General features: G+C 47.9%; 1 protein-coding gene across 4 annotated transcripts in view; it reads left to right on the top strand.

Annotated features, from left to right (window-relative positions):
• Positions 1–18,743, top strand: part of GRAMD1B (GRAM domain containing 1B) — an 88,585-nt gene that overhangs the window by 27,326 nt on the left and 42,516 nt on the right. Inside the window, exon 1 of one of the 4 annotated variants that reach the window (XM_027720993.2) lies at positions 4,725–5,133. The exons of the other annotated variants lie outside the window; for them this stretch is intronic. Within the exon in view, the coding sequence (XP_027576794.2) occupies positions 4,832–5,133 (302 nt within the window). The 5' untranslated portion in view covers positions 4,725–4,831. Of the gene's footprint in view, positions 1–4,724; positions 5,134–18,743 lie in introns of those variants that run through there. 4 annotated transcript variants of the gene reach the window in all.

Here is an 18,743-nt window from a genome sequence, read left to right as displayed (position 1 = left end):
CTTGAGGCTTTTCAGACCTGTTGGGGGACTCAAAAAACCGTCCCTTTTTATGCTTTGGGGCACCTTGGGGACAGTGACACCTTTGGGGGCTTTGTCACCTCCCAGCTGTGCTTTCAGGGGGTTCCTCCTAAAAGTAAAATCCCTGATTATTCCATCCCTGCTCCTTGCTGAGTGCCAGGGGGGAAGCAGATAACCTGTTGGAGAGGGGGGGAAACCAGGTCAATGTGGAGCTGAAAAGCTCCTTGGGAAGACATGAATCACTTCCCAAGTGATGAACCAGTGGCAGTGAGGGACATCAGTCACAGAGATGCTTTTTATTTCACCAACACTGAAAGGTTCCTGCTCTCTGAGCTGCAGGGACACACTTAGAAAGTCCATAGACCTTTTAGGGGGTGGGGAGAGGTATTTAAGCACCTGATTTACTTGTTCCACCTTGAAGGAAATGTTTCTGTTCTCAGCTGTAACAGGAATGATGAGTGAAGGCAGGCAAGGTGCCTGTTTACAGCACCACAGAGCTTTTACTTAGAGATGATTTCCTTGGATTTATTAGATAGCACCTGGCTGGGATTGCCTGGGGAAGTGTGTGTGAGGGGAGGAAGACAATAGGGAGTGCAAAATAGCTGTCTGTGAATAAAACAGTGCTAAATATTGAACGCTGTTGTATGAATTTTAATTTCTGGAGTTGCCTCTGTGCTTCCAGCTCCCACCCAGGCCGAAATGCTGCACAAAAATTGCCTCTTTCTCCCATCTGATCGGAAAACAAGAGAACAGCGAGACCTAATTCATGCCTGTCACTCTGTACAGATGTTCCTGGCTGTGCAGAGGGCATGGAAAGCACTGTTTTATCTGGACAGGACCATTTAGTGTTTCTTTCATCCAAGTAGGAGGTCAGGGAGGAAAAAAAAGAAAAAAAGTAACTCTGGTTTTGTGTATTCCAGCCTTAACTTTTAAAATTCATGAGGCTTTGACAGTTTGTACTTGCAGGTCAGGAAAACATCCGGTCTTTTTTTTCTACACCCCCCCCCTTTTTTTTTTTTTCCCCTGCTACTCATAATTTCCAAGTCTTTCTTCAGTTTGAGAAAGTTCTGCATAGTTTTTACTTTGTTGCTGTTTTTAGTGTCTGTGTGTGCTGCTTGACTTCCTCATCCTCACTGGTGCTGGAGGCAACCAGAAGCCACAAGGGATCTGTCTGTGGTCGTGGCATTCTTGCTCTGGACCAGAAATACTTAAAAATATTACTGGCATTAGGCCAGGATCCAAATTATCTCGTTTAATTCTTTTTGAAGTTTATGAGAATTTTGCCTGGGGGAAGGGACAGGGGGTGAGGCAGGGCAGGACACCACATAAACTTGTCTTGTTATTATTTATTGTTTGTGCTTTAGCAAATGCTGCACCTAAAAAAACAAAAGATCCCTTCTCCAAATTAGAATAATTTGAATTAGAGTTATAACATAATTAGAATTACATTCCAATAAAATTATTTGATTTACAGACTTTATGACTGGAAGGGAAAAAGAATTTTGATCTAAATAACAATGGCTTGGGGAAAGCTCTTTCTCATGCAAAACATGACCCTCAAAGATATTTTCACTTATATCAACGTTTATACAGACCAAAACAATACATCAATGATGTTTATTACAACCACTTTCTGAGTGTCTCCTTAAAATGTAAATCCATGGATGAGTGAGAAGACAGGGATTTAGGGCTTCCCCTTTGCAAAGCAGAGGTGTGAAGCAGAGCAGGGTAGGATCTGTCAATCCACAGTTCTGAGTGCTTTCTTCCATTTTCCTGCTTTGTGGGTTGGGTGCTCTGGATGGAGTAGGTTGATAATTTATCTGGAATTCTACTTGCATGTGACTTATAAGTATTCTTAGCACTGTGGAGGTGGACAGGGTGCCTGTGCATAGCCTGTCTCTCTTGATATCTGCACAGGTTTTTTTTGTTACCTTATTGAAATTGTAATTTTTTTTTTAATCCACTGGAATAGTTACGTGCAGAGGCTGGAGGAAAGGAAAGGGCTTGTCCATGCAGCATTAGCATGGACAATTAGCCAAGTGAATGTGGGATTGGGATTGGAAAGAGCAGCAACACCTGCTTTGGGGGTCTCTGGAGAGGGTGGGTGACCCCCAGCCCCTTGCAGGTCCTGCTGTGAGGATTTTGGAGAGCAGGTCCCAGGGGAGTTGTGGCAGAGGCGGCTGCACCCATCAGACAGGTGTTCCAACAAACACCTCCTGAGTGATCTCTCTCCTTTGATAACTTCCCAACCCTCACGTTATTTGGCAAAGAGAAAAAAAAGAGAAGTGCATGACTGCTTATCTCTTAATACCTTTCTTGCCTGAGCTTTGATTTCCAAACATGTGACTCTGCAGCATTAGTCTGTCCTAGATTTGCCAAGCTTGCAGGTCTCCTGACCCATTTTACAGCACTGTGATTTGCTTCCCTCCTTGACAACCTGCAGGCCCCAGAGCATCTCGTGGACAAAAGCCAAGGCCAAGCCAGCACAGGCTGGTCCTGATGAGGGCTTGAGGCTGGGATTATGTGGGGGGAGATTTGAATGTATTTTTTTTTTTTGGTTTGTTTTGTCATGGGGCAAAGTGTGTGTTCAGCTTTATGGCTAAATTCATGACTTTTGTCCACAAATAAACCAAAAGGTGTGTTGCCAAGTTCCTGTTGGGATCAGTTCTCACAGAGGGGGTGTTTGGGATCTCCCCTCTGCCCTGGGGCTCTCCTGCAGGCACTGCCCACACTTGCCTTCACAAGTGCAGTTGAAGATGATGCTGCACAAGCTGCACTTTCACCCTCGTTGCTTCCTCCTGCAGTAACATCTCACAAGTGTCTGGGAAGCATTTTGGGGGCCCTTGGCACTGAGCTGAGCTTTCCTGTTGCAGCTGAGCTCCCCATTTCAGTGTTACTCACATGGGTTCTGAAGCTTCAGCCCCAGTGCCACGATCCCGTTTCCTGCCCTGGAATGATCAAAGCCCCTCAGAAGTGACTTGCTGCTGAATTCAGAGCTGAGCTCTGCTGCTCTCCATCTGTTCAGGACTTGGGAGAGTCAGAAAAAAGATCTGGTGCCATTTATTAGGTGAAGTAGGAAAGCAAAGAACCACGTTTGTTGCTTTCCAAGGGGGGTGTGGGCATTGCAGTCTGTGTTTCCTTGGACAAATTTCACAAAGCTTTGAAAACCAGAACACAGACACTGAATTAGTGCTACAAGCCCCCTTCTGTCCCCTGAGCAGTGAACAGAGAGGACATGGTGATTTTACAGGTCCAGGTTTTTTATCAGTGCACTTTTCCATCATCTGCAATCATGGGGATGGGGGTATCTGGGTGCAGAAGAATGACAAAATACCTTAAAAATACCTTCAAGCTAGCAGAATATTTTTATTTATACATAGCTCTTTTTACCACCCCTGAAACATGAATGCCTGTAGGATTTACAAGCAAGACAATTCCTCTCCCAAGGCCAAAGATGTTCAGAGATCTCTGTATGGAGTAAGAGTGTATATGTTCATCTTGGGCATTCCCAAACTACTTCACTTTTTGAAGTAATTTAAATGACCCTTTACTAAGAAATAGTTAAGCTACAGGTTATTTGAAATATTCTGCCCCATTCCCTATGAATTTGTGTGCTGGAGCAGCAAGCTGTGTTCAGATGCTGCAAGATGAATAGAAGAATTCCCAGAAAAAGCAGAGTGTGCTGCAGGAAACGTGGGTGGTAATGCAATAACTGGCACTTCCCCCTCTCTGCCAGGCCTGGCCCTGTGGGTGCTGTGGTGCAGAAGGTCTCTGGTAACGGTGGGGGGGGAAGAGGTTTTGGTTCTTCCCTGATAAAGTGATGGGGCAACAACGGCTCCCTTGTTCCATGTGTGCAAGAGCAGTGGCTGGCACCAGATAAGACACCCCCCCTCCAGCTCCAGGGCAGGGACTTGTCCCCTGCCCCTCTGAAGATTTCAGTTTCCATTGGGAAATTCAGGTTCCCTTTGCTTTCTGTAGCAGTTGTTCCTCAGCCCTTTCAGAGGAGAGGTGGGTTAATCCATCCCTGTGCAGAGAGCCCTGGGGGGGGACCAACTCTCTTCCCTCCAGGGAAGCTGGAGAAGGGACTGATTGTTAGGAACTGGTAGGACAAGGAGTAATGGGTGTAAAGGGAAAAGAGGAGGAAAATTTAGGTTAGGTATAAAATGAACTGATGGGACAAGGAGGAAGGGGTACAACTTGAAAAAGGGGAAAATTTAGGTTAGGTATAAAATGAACTGATGGGACAAGGAGGAAGGGGTACAACTTGAAAAAGGGGAAAGTTTAGGTTAGGTATAAAAGGAACTGATGGGACAAGGAGGAAGGGGTGCAAATGGAAAGAGGGGAAAATTTAGGTTAGGTATAAAATGAACTGATGGGACAAGGAGGAAGGGGTGCAAATGGAAAGAGGGGAAAATTTAGGTTAGGTATAAAATATCTATGTAAATAAATATCGATATAGAGAAGTTCTTTACCACGAGGGGGGGGAGGCATCGCAGTGGGTCGCCCAGGGAGGCTGTGGCTGCCCCATCCCTGGAAGTGCTCAAGACCAGGTTGGCCCAACCTGGAGCGGTGGGAGGTGTCCCTGCCCACGGCAGGGGGGTGGAACGAGATGCTCCTTACGGTCCATTCCAACCCCTTGGCATACCCTTGACTGATATAAACTCGATTATTCTGCCATAGCGCGCTCCGGAGGGAGAGGTCCGGGGGGGAAGGCAGTGATGTGACGGCCCGGGAGGGGGGTGGCGGAGCGGGCGCATCCCCCTCTCCTGGCGCTGTCGCGACGTGTCGCGGCGGGCAGCGCGGATGCCATGGGATGCTGCGGTCCCGCGGCTGCTGCACATGCTCAGCAGAGAGCGGGGCGGCTCAGCCGCTGGCGCTGCTGCTGCGGGGAGCCCTGAGCCTGTCTGCGGGGGGCTGGGGGTGCCCCGGGGGCGGGGGGCGGCCGTGCCCCGGCGCGGGGGGCTCGGCGCATGGGGCTCGGCGCTCCCCGCGGGACGCTCGCCGGCCGCGGCTCCTCCAATATGTCCTGGGACCTCTGGAGCTGTCAGTGGGCAGACAAGGACACGGGCAGCGGATTATCGTGGCTGTACTAATGAAAGGGTTCAAGCTCGCCTGGTAAGCGCTGGGTGCCGTCGCTCCCCCCCTCCACTCCCCTCCCCAAAAAACGCCTGTCCCCCAAATCGCGCTGCGGGGGAAAGGGATGCGCGCTCCGCCAAGTTCCGCTGCAGCATCACCCCGGGGGGACGGCGCGGGATGCGGCTGGGAAAGGAGGGAGGGAGCCGCCGGGAGAGGCTCCGGGAATAACGATGGGCCGCTGCTGTCCGGGCATCTCTGCGCCAGCATCGTGATGCCCTGAGCCTCCCTCCGCGCTGGCTGCATCTTCCTCCCCGCTGCCGCCACCCCTTCCCCTCCTCTGCTGTCGCCTAAAATCAGTTTAAGGCATCGCTTGCGTGAATCCGCATCCGTGTGTGCTCACCTGAGCCCCTGCTCGTCCCCCGGGGCTCGGGGGATGTTGGCACGCAGAGAAAATCAGCGTGTGCGGGTTTGTTTTTTTTTTTTAATTTTTCCCGAGGAAAAGTGAGGGAAAAAAATTTGTTTTGAATCCTGCGTGCGTGGAATGGCTCCTGCTCGGCTTGTCCTTTAAATAGCTGCTTTTTGGGGATGCATCTTCCTGGCGTGTTGCTGTAAGGACATTATTAGAGTTGGGAACCGAGAGCTTCCAGGAAGGTACCAAAGTGCTCGTTAATTCTTTGATCGTTCCCGGGTGTTTTGGGGGAAAACTCTCCAGGTTTGGATAAGTGGGCAGTGAAAGAAAACATTGTGTGGGTGAAAGTCAATTAACAAAGCTGTGTGTATATATATCTGAAATGTTCACATGTAAATATTTTTGTTCATCGAGCCTGTATTTTACATGGGTACATAAACATATACATATATAACAGATATGAATGCAATTATATCTAATATAAACTTAACCAACAAAGACTTATATAAATCTTGCATATATCAAAACTGGCTTAAATCTCTAGGATGGCAAAACTACTTAGTTGGAATAAATAATCTTTTAATTATTGTGATGAAATTGATCTTATCAGAACTTTATCAGATGGGAACGGCTCCATAGTTAATAGTGGAATGTGACTTTGTAATTTGGGTAGAAGTAGATGTCAAGAGCAACGGGAAGGCCTGTTCCTTTTCCTTAATCCTTTTTCTCTGTAATGAAAAAGGAAGTAATCACAGAAATAACAGCCTCTCTCAAGTGTGCTGCTCTGCATCAGTATGAATGTGGTGCTTTGAGATCCTCGCCTGTGAAGTGTGAGAAACCAGGGAAGTTATTTTTTATTTGTTGTTTTATTTATTGTCGCTATTTTGATTTTGTTTTTTTTTTTTTTTGCTGTGCAAAAAAATAAAAGCACTACAGTATAGCACTAGGAGGCATCTTGTACTGGGCCCCAGGGGACGGGCTAGAGCCAGGGATGACTCAATAGGTCATCTCTTTTCCTAATTTCTGTAATTCTTTTATTTAATTACACTGACAGCCTTTGAATTTTCCCTGTGTGTACATGGCTGTGCGTAACACAGACTGTACAAATGACACAGCTATTGGCGTTTGAAAACATTACACCTTTTTTTTTTTTATTTTATGTTAAATTAAAAAAAAAAAAAAAAAAAAAAAGCCCAAATTTTGCAGTGCTTTGCTGCTTTCTGTGCTGTGCAGTTGGGCCGAGGAGTTGCATAATAGCTGAGTGTACTACCAGGAGAGCAGAGCATGTGTTGGAGAGGCTGGGATCGTGTGGATCTGCACTAACATGGCACCCACTGCGTCCCTCCCCGGCCCTCTCCAGCCCTCTCCTCCACCTCGTGTGACTGCAGAGCTTTTGTGTGCCCAGCTCTGTCCCAGCCTCTCTCAGCTCACGTTGGAGGCAGCCTGGGAATTCTGTCACAGCTAAGCAGGGGAGGGAGGTGGATCCAGGGCTGGCTGGGGACATAAGCAGATTACCCCGTGCTGGAGGAAATGCTGGTGGTGCTTCAGTAGGTGACGCTCTTCCCTCTGAGTTCCTCAGCTCCAGGCAGGGGCTGGGGGGCCCTGGGCTGTCCTGGGTCCCTCTGTTCTCAATAATCAGTTCCCCTGGCTCTCCTAGAAACACTTAAAAAGTGCTGACCACTCCTTGCTTTGCCTCTTCAGCATCCTCTTCGTCTTCCTCTGAATCCCACAGAGAAGTCAAACACTCTGATTGCTTCCCTTATTTCATTATACAGCATTTTGGATCTTTGCAGTAGTTACTGTGTTCTCCCTCTAGGCACTTTTATTTATTTGGTTGTGCTGCAACACCCAGGCACAGAAGGGTGAGTTAAAGGTGTTATTTCAGGTTCTGTGTCACCCAAATCTACGTGTGTGTCGCTGCTGGACTGACTGTGTGGTTCTAGAGGAGCACAGCTCTAAGTACAGAATGCAGAGTTCCCTGGGCTTTGCTGCTTGTCAGACTTGCTTGGGGTACTTTAATGGGCTGGCACAGCCTTAATATTTGCAATGAAATGGTTTTACAGCATCTAGTATTTATCCAAAATCATAAAGCACATCCAGTGCATGGGATGCAGACAGATCCTTTGGTGTAGGAGCGGTGATTCCCGTTCTGGCACTGCTGGGGTTAAAAGCAGTGGACTTAAAAAATGGCAAAAAGGCTCATGATTTCTGTGTGTGGCAGGAAGGGCAGGAGCACAGGGACAGAATGCTGTCAGCGGGAGCAGCCACTCTGACACTTGGCAGTGGGATTTGCTCCTGCCAGTTTTTAGGCCGCCGTGAGATGGCACAAAATAACGCAGAGCGTTTGACCAGGGCCCCTCTGGCCACCCTTGGGCTGGGTGCAGGCTTGTCCTGGCCCAGGCCAACGTGCTGATCCCTCTCAGGATGCCCTGCATTTGTGCAGAACGCCACCTAATTGTGCCCCAAGTGATCCCCCCACCATCTGGTCTCCCGGGCTGCCGGGCGGGCTCGGGGTGCTCGCCGGGCTCTGCAGCACAGCAGGACCCCGAGGGGTGACCCCAGAACGTGGCTGTGGCACAATGCAACGCCCTGATGTGCCAGTGCAGCATCTCACTGTGGTGCTCCAGCATCAGGAATGATGCTGCAGTCCCTGACTACGCTGCTGTGACGTGTGACAACACGGGTTTGTTTTAGCAGGGCCTAAAGTCTTGGTTTAGTAAGACGTTTTTGTGGCACAGAGGAATGTTTTCTTACGTCTGTATGTTGTGACATGGCATTGTGAGAGAGAACTTCTGCTTCCAGGCTGACATCACTGTTATCTCAGAGATCCTTAGGGATTGCAATCAGCCAGGCCTTGAGCTTTAACTCTGGGAAAGCCACAAACTACAGCAGGACAGGCTGAGCTTTCCCTCCCCTCTCATCTCAGGCTGTGCTGCTCGCCTTGTTCTTCCTCGTTGGGAATTTTGGGAAGCTCATAATCCACCACAGGTGGATACTAATTGAGATCTTCTGTGAAAAATGAGAATTAAATGGTGCTAATAACATTGAGGCTGTGGGTTTGATCCCTGGATGGGCCATGCACATCCTTGTGGGTCCCTCCCAACTCAGAATATTCTGATTCTCTGAAATGGCAGAAGAGCATTTCAGGGACAAAACCAAACTTGTTGTCCCATAAATGAGATACTGAACAAAACCCTGCTCATCTGATTTTCCTCCTTTTGTGGTTCCTTCTGCATTACTTGTGCTGCTTTGTTGACTGGAATATTTCTGAACCACAGAACCTGCTCTGTGGAGCCCACTGAGAAAATAAGGGCCAAAGGCTCTGCCTAAAAATAAATCTGTAATTCATTTTTCTGCTAGTGCCTGTGGGTGAGAAAAAAACTCTCAATGTTCCAACACCCTACTTATCTGAGGGAAAGATCTATTATGTAGTTGTGGGGGTGGGATGGGAACTAGGTAGGGTTACAGAACAGCAGAGCTAAAATTAGAAGTTGTTTGATGTCAGGGAGCAGTGAAGATTAACTTTAGGCAGATTCAGCTCTGCTTCTGTAAGGCTGCGACTTCAGGGGCTCCTTGTGGCTCGTCCAGGCCAACACCACCTGCCCTTTCCATGGCTTTGGAAGTGTCTCAGGGCATGGAAGAGGGGCAGGAGGGGGATACATAAGCTCTAATCCTGCCTAGCTCTGTTCTTACAGGCGAGTCTTGTGTCTTCTATGAAGTCTAAAATCCCAGGGCAGTGAAGAAGGGACAGGAGGGACGTGTGCTGTCCTCGGCTCCAGAGAACCGGTACTTGCTGTAACACAGAAAGGTGACAAACGTGGGTGTTTGGGATTCTTGCCTCCTTAATTACCTAAGGAAATGATGAAGCTGTTTAAATCACTCCCAATTTCATATTGATGCTGCAGAGACTTAAAGAGCTGCCGTGTGCAGCAACAATGAACTTCGTTCCCGTGCGCCGCAAATGATTCCAAATGAAATTGGATTTCCAGAATCAATTCTTCCTCAATTTCTGGAGGAGCCCAGCAAAACAGTTCTGCTGAAGTTACATAATTGTGCTGCTGTGCATATTGTGCTGTTTGACCTTCACATTCCAGGTTAAAATGTTGCATTTTAGTGTTTTGTGTCATCGATTTTTCTGCGTCTACATCATTCTCCGTGCTTTTTATTCAGAAGGAAGGAATAGGTTCTGATAATCCTCTGCTAAAAGCCATCAGGGATGACCCACATACATATAAATATGGCTCTGGCATTTTGGAAAGAAAAGGCTTTCGCTCCTTATAAATTCTGCAAATGGATCTTGGGAATCAGGATGTTCCCGTTTGCTGTCAGTGTGGTGGGAAGAGGAAACCTTTATTAATGGCTTGCTCATCTCTGCCTGGATCCAGAACATTCTGAACCTCTGTCCACAAAGTACAGGAAGATGTTGTGTCAGGTGACTGGAAGAACAACTTTGGGCAGCGTTGGGGGATTTATTCTGTAAAGGGTTTTGTATAATTATAATTCCTAAGTGTTAGCGGCAGGTTTTGTGCTAATTTATCTGGGCTTTTCGGCAGTGGGAAGCCATAGTAGGCAGAGAGGAGCCTAATCCAAGTGCACTGCTGTCAAGGAAAAAATCTTGCACGCAATTCCCTTGGCCAGGCTGTCCTCGTGGGCACCAGCTGAGCCAGAAATAGAGCCCAGAGCAGCTCCTTCCCTGCTTTTGCCCTGGGCTGCCACGCTGAATTCGTACCTTCAGTGGTGACACGGGGTGAAGCACGACTGAAGTGACTATTTTAGCAAAGGCAAAATGTGAAATTACAGTGGAGGGAGACTATTTGAAGGAAAACTGAGCCATTATGAAGGCCTTGGTCTGAGATTTGGTTTGCTTGCAGCTCTGTGTGATGACAGACTGGCAAAAGCGCCCCTTTAGCGATTTTTGTTTGTTATGTGGTCGGCTTTTGGCATCAGTTTTTGCTTTAAACTTGGATAAACATCTATAATTTTATGCTCTAAGATATATGTGCTTGTTGAAACCTCTCTGAGGACAACCAGACAGAGGAATTCTTTGACTTAAGCCATGAGGATGCTGCACTTTGCCGAATCTCTCCCTCAGATCTCTCCTTGGGCTGCAGATTATTTGGGCTAATTGAATCCTAACCATTTGTTTGGCTCCAAAATTGCCTTTCCTCCTTATCAGATGGTAAAATCACCTTGCTCTCTCTCTCTCCAGCCCTTCAGCAGCCTCATAAATGTCAAGTGAAGGGCAAAGTGCTTGGAACTGTTCTGGAATTCTGCAGCCATTGCTCGCTCGGGGCTTGAGCTGAGAGGGATGAGGCAGCAGTGAGGCTTCCCCAGAGATCCTTTTCCTCACGTGCACAGGGGTAAAAAGCGTGGAAAGAGGCAAATTCAGTCAAGGTAAACTTGACCAGGTGTTGCTTTTCTGTGCCAAAGCTGAAGTGTGGGGCTGTTTGGCTGCTTGGTCCCTTCAGTGGGGAACGAGGTCCTGGCTGTGGAAGTCACGAGAGGCCACTTTGTGCCTGGATCTGTCCCTGACCTCTTGTATCCTGGTGTTGCCTCTGCCCCAGTTTCCCTGCCTGCAGAACGAGGCAAACCACTGCTCTCCTCCTTTTCTCTGGAGCAGTGTGGGATTTCCACGGGACAGGTGCTAGAGAGGGGTGTGCTGGACAGGATTCCACAGTTTTTAAGCGTGTGATTGATGGTTGTGTTGAACCAAACAAGGAAAACTCACAGAGCTGAAATTTCTGCCGGACTTTTGCTCAGCAAGTGGGCACTGGCAAGGCTTGGAAGGGCCAAAAATTGCCATCAAAACTCTTGTAGAACTTTCTGGCCAGAATCACCATGTTCTGGTCAAGATCTCTTCTGCTTAATCACTTTTGCCAGCTGAAATTCCCCCTGGGAATCAGACTCCTCTCAATTCTAAACTAGTTCTGGTATTCCTGTGGTTGATTAAGCAGCTGCTATTTTATTTTTTTTTTTTTTTTTTTGCTTGAACCTTCCCCTGCTTCCAAGTTCAGTCCTGGTTGAAAAGTGCATCTTAATGCCATTATTATTATTATAATTGATGCTTATTAGGAATGGTAACTGCTAATTTCAGTATTTTGAGCCTGGTGGAAGTAAATGATATAAATTGAGGTGTAACAGCAGTAATAGCATCCAAGTATAAAATATCCAAGTTCAGGCAATGGAGAGACCCAGCCAAATACTGCACAGAAATCAGGAGCTGTTCTTTTCCTTCCATAACTTCAGTGTGCCCTTGCAGAGCCACGTGCTGAAAACAAGGTGCTGGAATGTTCTCTGAGCATCTCCTGGGCTAAGGTTTTCCATTTGGCCAGATTTAGGTCTGTGCTGTTGCTTGTACTTTACATTTTCCAGTGGTTTGCTCCCCGTAACCATTTTTTCCTGGACAGAATGCTCTCTGTGGCCACAGCCAAGTGACCTGGGGGGAGATGCTCTGCTTTTTTTCAGCTAAAAAAAGATGCAAAATGCTGCCATTCTCCTCTGACAATGTCACAGCCACTCCGTGCATGTGGCAAAGGAGCAGAGAAGGAGAGATTTGTGAGGTTTTTGGGTATGAGAGGCAGATGTATATTTGAGGTATATATTTGGAATCATTTTCAAACCACTTGGAATACCAGGTTTGGAAGAATGTGGCTTCACCACACCTAATTTCAGGCCTTGGAACTGGAAGAAGAAAAATGGAGGAGAAAATGAGTGGAACGAAAAAGACTTGGGGAGAAGAAAGAGGTGGATGTTGAGGTGTATATTCAGGAGCAGCAAAGATTTTGTAGCAGAAAAACAGCCCATATATGCACATGAAATTAGAACAAATTAGCTGGGGGGGGGGGGGAACACACAGCTTGTTTATCTTTAGTGTTAAGAACAGCTCTCTCTGAGTAGAATAATTCCTTTAATGAAATACTGAGCAAACAAGGCTGTGTTTAGATGGCAGGAGGAGGAGAGGGCAGAGGAATCGTCTGCCAGGTCTCATCCCTTGCAGTGAGGACACACCAAGTGCTGTGAATTAAAAGCTTTGCACAGGAGCCAGAGGTATTTTAGAAAGCTGGTGGAGCCCCAGAGCTGTAATTTTGGTGTATTTCTGACCCCACAGGAACAGAAGTAAAGCAGCCACGGAGATGTGAGAGAAGTGCCCTCTGCTCCTGAGGAGATTGGCTTGTGGCTGTGCAGCTCTCAAAAGTGGAATTTTGTTTTTTTTTCGGAGCTGTCAACTGTTAAGAGAAATGATGTGCTCATGTGGTGCCCTTCAATGTGAGGCACATTTTAGGAATGAGGTTTGGGAGGCAAACTGTAGCTGAGCTGTGGGCCATGAAAGAAGGATGTGTCTCAGGGCTGGAGCTCAGAGAACCTGAGCAATATTCAGCGGCTGCTCCAGGGCAGCAAAACTCCATCATTGCCTCGAATACCTGCTCTGTTATTTTTCCAGCAGGAAGAATAGTTTCCCTGTGGATTCTCCTGAATTTCTCTTTTAAAGGTGGCTGATAGCACAACTGATCTTGGAAATGGAATTGTTTCTAAGATTGTGTTGTTTTACAGTGAGAGAGGCTTTTAAAAACAAGGGCTTGCTGTGCTGGAGATTTCCATGCCCACCTCCAGAGTCAGAGCTGCCACACTAAACAGTCAAAATGAACAAAGGGTAGAAGAAAGGAGGTGATGTCAGTATTAGTTTGCAGATGAGGCACATGGAGATTAAAGGTGTTTTTCCTTTTTACATGTTTATTAATAGATGTGCACTAGAAAGCTTCCCTGCTGGAAGCTTGGCTTAGGTGAGCAAGAAATTGTGAAAGCTTAAACCACAAGCTTTAAAGAGCACAAATTCTATTGATGTAAGAGTTGGGATCAGAAATGCAAACTGTCCAGCCTTATCCCCTGCCCTTCTCATGGGTGACTTGTCCCACACCACAAGCTGGATCCATACAATTGTCCCCAAAGCAACTGATGTCTTGCTCATATTTGGAAATACCATAATTGCCTTAAGGACATCTGTTCTTTCAAGGGGCACAACCCAGATTAAGAACTTGAGACGATTTCGATGTCACTTTGCAAGATTTCCCACAGGAAACTCAAAAGTCACATGGTCCTGTTTCTCTGGGAGGTTTTGGGAACAAAAATACAGCAAGTCAAAACAGTCCTTGAAATTGTAACTCTCAAACAGCTGTAACACCAACTGAATACAAACCTTTCAAGAGCCCTCCTTGCTGCAAGCTGGGCTGCTGCCTCTTGGGAAGATTGTGGAAAGCAAAATGAGAAAAAAAAGTGATATTGTTGAGGCATTGATCCATGCCTCTGGCTCCTGGACCAGGAGCTGCACTTGGATGATCCTTGTGGGTCCCTTCCAGCTGAGGATATTCTGTGGTTCTCTGATTCAATGTGAGACAGTTCCCTGTTTTATCTTTATTAGTGGTTACCTAATGGGGTTTATAAACACGACAGGTGAGTTTTATAGCACTTCTCCCCTGCTCTTGGCTGCAAGGAGTTGACTTCAGCCTAATTTTTTCCCACAGCTTAATATAATCACATCTCTGGTTGTTATAAAACCTTTTAATAGGGCTTCTCTTTCCCTTTCATATTTACATTCTTCAAATATTTGTTGACCACTCCACTTTGTTTACCCTTCAAGTTTCTTTTCATAAACGAGCCTGGTCAATATTGGGATGTTTTTGTTGCTTTCCTTTGAACTCACTGCTCTGCAAGAAAAACCTTTCTGATTGCTTGTCACCCATTGAATAAAGTTCCTGGCGGAGATTTAACTGATCATACAGAGCAAATATTTCATCAGCTCCCCTGAGGTTGGGTTGATCAGACCACGCAGCTCCTGTATCATGTTGCAGGAACCTGTCTAGATTTGCTTTGTGCTCATACCTTGACATACGTGCTGCTTTCTTGCTTTTTAAATTCTTTGCATGGCTTTGTTCCCACTGTTAGGAGTAGGTACAAACCCAAGGACAGTGGTTTTCGTGCTTTGCCCAGAAGAAAATCAGGCACAACCTCTGCTTATTTTTCCTGGGACAGGTTTTTGTCTGTGTGTTTGGATGCACTTTCAACGTCAGTCACATCCTTACCTTGTGCATTGTAGAACTTCTCTGTAAAGGCTTTTCCAGGGCTTTGTGTTTGGAAATACCCGTGTGTCAAGACAAATACTCCTCCTGTTGCTGCTTGTGCTGCCTGTTGTGGGGAAGTAGGTGGTTTGTGTTGCCTGATAAGGTTTGGAGGGTGTGCAGTCCTGATGAAGAGCTGGTAGAAATCACTGAGCAGTCAGAGAGCTCTGTGGGAGTAAGGAAGTGGAATTCGGAGGTAATTGGGATGTTTATGTCCGAGCTGACTGCTCTGCTCCTTTGTCGTCACAGCAGCGCTCCCGGGTGGTTTGCGGAGCAGGGAGTGCAGGGATGTTTAACAAAGCTCCGCTGATTTCCCCGGCAGGAATGTTTGGGATGCCAGGGATGTGTAACTAAACAAACCGAGCTGTGCCAGGGCGGTAGAACGGACCGGGCAAGAAGAGCAGGACAAGAGAGGAGTCATCCCGAAATTTCCCTCCTCCTGAGCGCCTGGAGCGAGGAGCAGCACAGGGTTAACAGGGATGTGGGCTCCGGGACATTCTTAAAGAGACAGTGGGAGCTTTTCCTGGCGGTGGGCAGCAGCCAGCTCGGATGCCAGGGCACATTGCAAAGGCGGCTTTGTTCCAGCCATGCCAGCCCGTTATCAGAGCGGGGAATCTTTTTGTCCACGTAAAATGCGTCGGAGCAGTGAGACCCTCGAGTGGTTTAATGCTCTCCCCCCCAGCAGAACTGCTGCTGCCTGCGGTGCGAGGGGTGGTTTGAGCCCCGGAGGGCAGAGGAGCGGGGAGGACCCACGGCTGTGCCCCGGGAAGTGCCATGTGGTAACAGGTGGAGATTCAATCCTTTCTTTAGCCCCTTCGCTTTTTTCACCCCCAAGGCAGGTGGGAGGGCTCCTTCCTGGGGATGCAGGTTCCTTTGTGTGCCGGGAGGTCAGGCGGTTCCTCAGGAAAAAGGATGCCCTGACGCAGTGCGGGGCTGGGCTGGGGATCCAGGGTCTGGGGGAGGAATCCCAGCCGGGGCGGGAGGGATGGGGGTGGATCCAGGCTTTGGGGGAGGAATCCCAGCCGGGCTGGGAGGGATGGGGGTGCAGGGGGAGAGGCTGAGCAAGACTCGTGATGGAGCAACACGGGAGTAGGGGCTGGACTGAGCAGCTCCTTAGTGGGGTTGGTGGGTTGGTTACAGAAATCAGACCATCCTGGAACGAAGGGTTGAGCAATTCAGCGGGAGTGGGGATTGAAAATCAGGTGGCTCAGGAGCAGTCTGAAGGTAGAGAGTGGGGTAGTGGTTTGGGGGAAGGCTTCAGGGGGCTGATTCTGGCTGGGATGAACAGATTGGAGCACTTCAGAGGAACGGAGAAGCTGGCAGGGTTGTAACAATTACACGATGCAGAAGCACAGGCTGCACCAGGAAGGAGATTGGACCCTTTTATAAGGGCCCTTTTCCTCTTCTCTTTATAAATCTGCTCTCAAGTCTGAGCTATCCCAGCTCAGTACAGCATGGAAGAGGGAGTGGAGGGATGGTGGATGGCAGGAGTGGGGCATGGCTGTGCCAGGAGGTTGGTGTAGCCCAGCCCCTGGCACAGCCCAGCCCATGTGCAGTTTGCTCTCTCCAGTGGCAGCTATTGAAGCTTGATCCAGATGCCAGGGAACCCTCTCTTTGCGCTGAGCTCACACAGGAGCAGCACATGTGAGGGTTCCTGGGAGCAGGGGGGAGGTGACTGTCTTGTATTTGGAGTGGCATCCAAAGAACAGGAGTTGGGTTGGGTTGGGTTTGAGGTGAAGTTTTGCTGCTGCTTGTCCCCTGGTGGCCACCTCTGCAATGTCACTGTACAGTGGCATGGCATTTAACTGTCCTGAGGGAAGAAAAGAAGGATAAATAGATAATGGAGGCAGGACTGTAATGACTCCACAGGGACCTGTAATTAGTGTGGTCTCCCGTTTCTGCTGTTATTTTTCTTTGTGTGTAGGATAACCTCCCCTGGCAACCTGTTCTGCTTTTCCTTCATCCTCTCTTAAACTGGGCACTGATCTGGCTGCATGCACTCTGACCCTGGTGGTTGGAGGTGATCCTATGATGTCAGTAGGGTCTGAAATCAGTGCAACCTCTCACCCTCATACCTTTCACTGTAATTCCTGAGGGTCTGCCTGCAAGTGCCTTGCCCTCAATGCTGGAAAATATATCCTGGAGTTACTTTTATTAGTGCTCCATCTCAGAGACATCTGGCAGTGTTATTGATGTGCTTGTTAATCTTCATTTTCAAGTGCACTGACTGCTGTGTACATTATCTGTGAGTGCAGTGCAAGGGCTTCTGGGGTAAAATATGCACCAGCTTATCATCAGTGCAGGAGAACAGAACATGGAATGGTTTCACAGGAAAAAGAGATGGATTTAGTATCAAGTGGGAGCTGGCTGAGGACTTCAGATGTGTGTCTTTGTAATATATGATTAGAAATTGGAGACACTGCATTGGTGGGGGGTCAGCCCAGCCAGCCTTACCCACTGCATCATTCCAGGCTGGTGGTTCCCAGGCCTGGAGCTGTGACCTGTCCACGATGCTGTGTGCTCTGCATTGGTCCTGAGCAGGGTGCAGTGCCTGCCCACGTTGGGGTGGCATTCTGTTGGTCTCAACCTCCAGAGAGCAAAGTTGAGTGGCTCCTCCTCATTTTCAGAGATCAGGCTGAATTAAAGAGGGCTAAAACTGCATTAAATATCCTCGTGGACAATACTGTTTATGGAAGTGGTAGCTGTAGTTACTGCAGGGTTTTTGGGCAGTTCCACATGTGATGGAACTGGAAAGATCCTGGCCATGCTAAAACCACTTGTCCTGGCTGGTGTAGGCTCCAGCTCTCACTCCAGCACTTTTTGATGCTGAGCCTAAACCCCCACAGCCTTTTCCCCAACATCATTGCACCTTTTCCTGCTTTTGGCTTTCCACGTGCTGATTGTTTGAGGATGGTGTTGGGGACAACAGGTAGGGCTATGTTTCCTGGGTGAGGTGGGATCTGCTACTTGTGAATGCCTTTAATTCTGTGTGGTTTCTTTTGTGCAATTAAGGAGAGCTAATTAGCTCCTTTTAGTGCAGTCTCCTTGCAGAGGTAGCTGACCTCTTGTTAATCCTGGATTAAGTTCTTACTTAAGAACTGGCTCTTTGTGTGTCCCAGTTAAGATGTTGACACTTTGTTCTCTCTCTCCTTGTTTCTCCTCCTCCCCCTCTTCCTCCCCATGCCTGGGAGCACATGATTCCCTGCCTCCTCCTTCCCCCCCACTACTGTAGGAATCCATGAGCTCTTAGCAGCCACTGTATCTCACTCCAGGAAAATGCAGTTGTCAGCTCAGTGTGCTCTAAAAAGACTTTTGCTCGGTCTGGTACCTGTCTAGGAGCCCATTTTCATTGCAAGGCAAAAGGAAGAGCTTTGGCAGTGCTCCTTGTTGCTTTAAGGGGGTGAGAATCCTGTGGGGTTTGAGGAGTAGCACCCACTGGAGGCTGGAAGGATGTTCAATGAACACAACCACATTTCCTAGTGGGAGAACTCACCCTGGGCCATGCTTTGCATTCAGGAATCCCTCCATTCAGAGTGAAAGAGGGTTTCCAGCAGTGGCACGAGCAAAAAAACCACCTGCAAAACACTAATTCCCACCCAGATGCATCAGTTGCCCACTAATGCTAATCCTACTTGCAGATCTTGAGGTTGCAGCACTGAGTTTTCCCTCAGGACGTGGTTTCTTGACGTATCTGATGTGCCTTTTTGAAGACGAGCCCAAAAGTATGAGGAAGGTGTTGTGTCCTTTGGTTCTGTTCTAGACTCAGCTGAAAAGTAGAGATGCTGGGGGATAACTGCATTTTCAAAACAGAACTTATTAAAAGTGGGCAAAGAATTATTGGGGAAGGGGAGATGAGAAACCCTTGTGTGTTTTCAAATCCGGGCGCTCATTGTTCCCTGACATTTTGCAGACAGACTTTCAAAGGCTTCTTTTTGTTTCTGTATCCCTGGTGTGGCTTACAGGGAAGGTAAGATTGCTCCAGGTGGGTATAGAGTTGATCTCAAACCCACTGGATGGCCTGGGCATTCAGGCCCTGCTCTGTCTCCCACGTATCTATCATCAGCCATCAGCCCCGGGCTTTAATTACTCGGACAGTGCCTCATTTCCTCTGAGCTGGGAGATGCAAG

This window comes from Pipra filicauda, unplaced genomic scaffold (genome assembly GCF_003945595.2).
Source record: "Pipra filicauda isolate LSUMZ 115617 unplaced genomic scaffold, ASM394559v2 scaffold182_size1470994_pilon, whole genome shotgun sequence".
Lineage (NCBI taxonomy): Eukaryota > Metazoa > Chordata > Aves > Passeriformes > Pipridae > Pipra > Pipra filicauda.
Note: the sequence above shows the minus strand (reverse complement) of the source record. Positions and strands in the feature narration are given on the sequence as shown.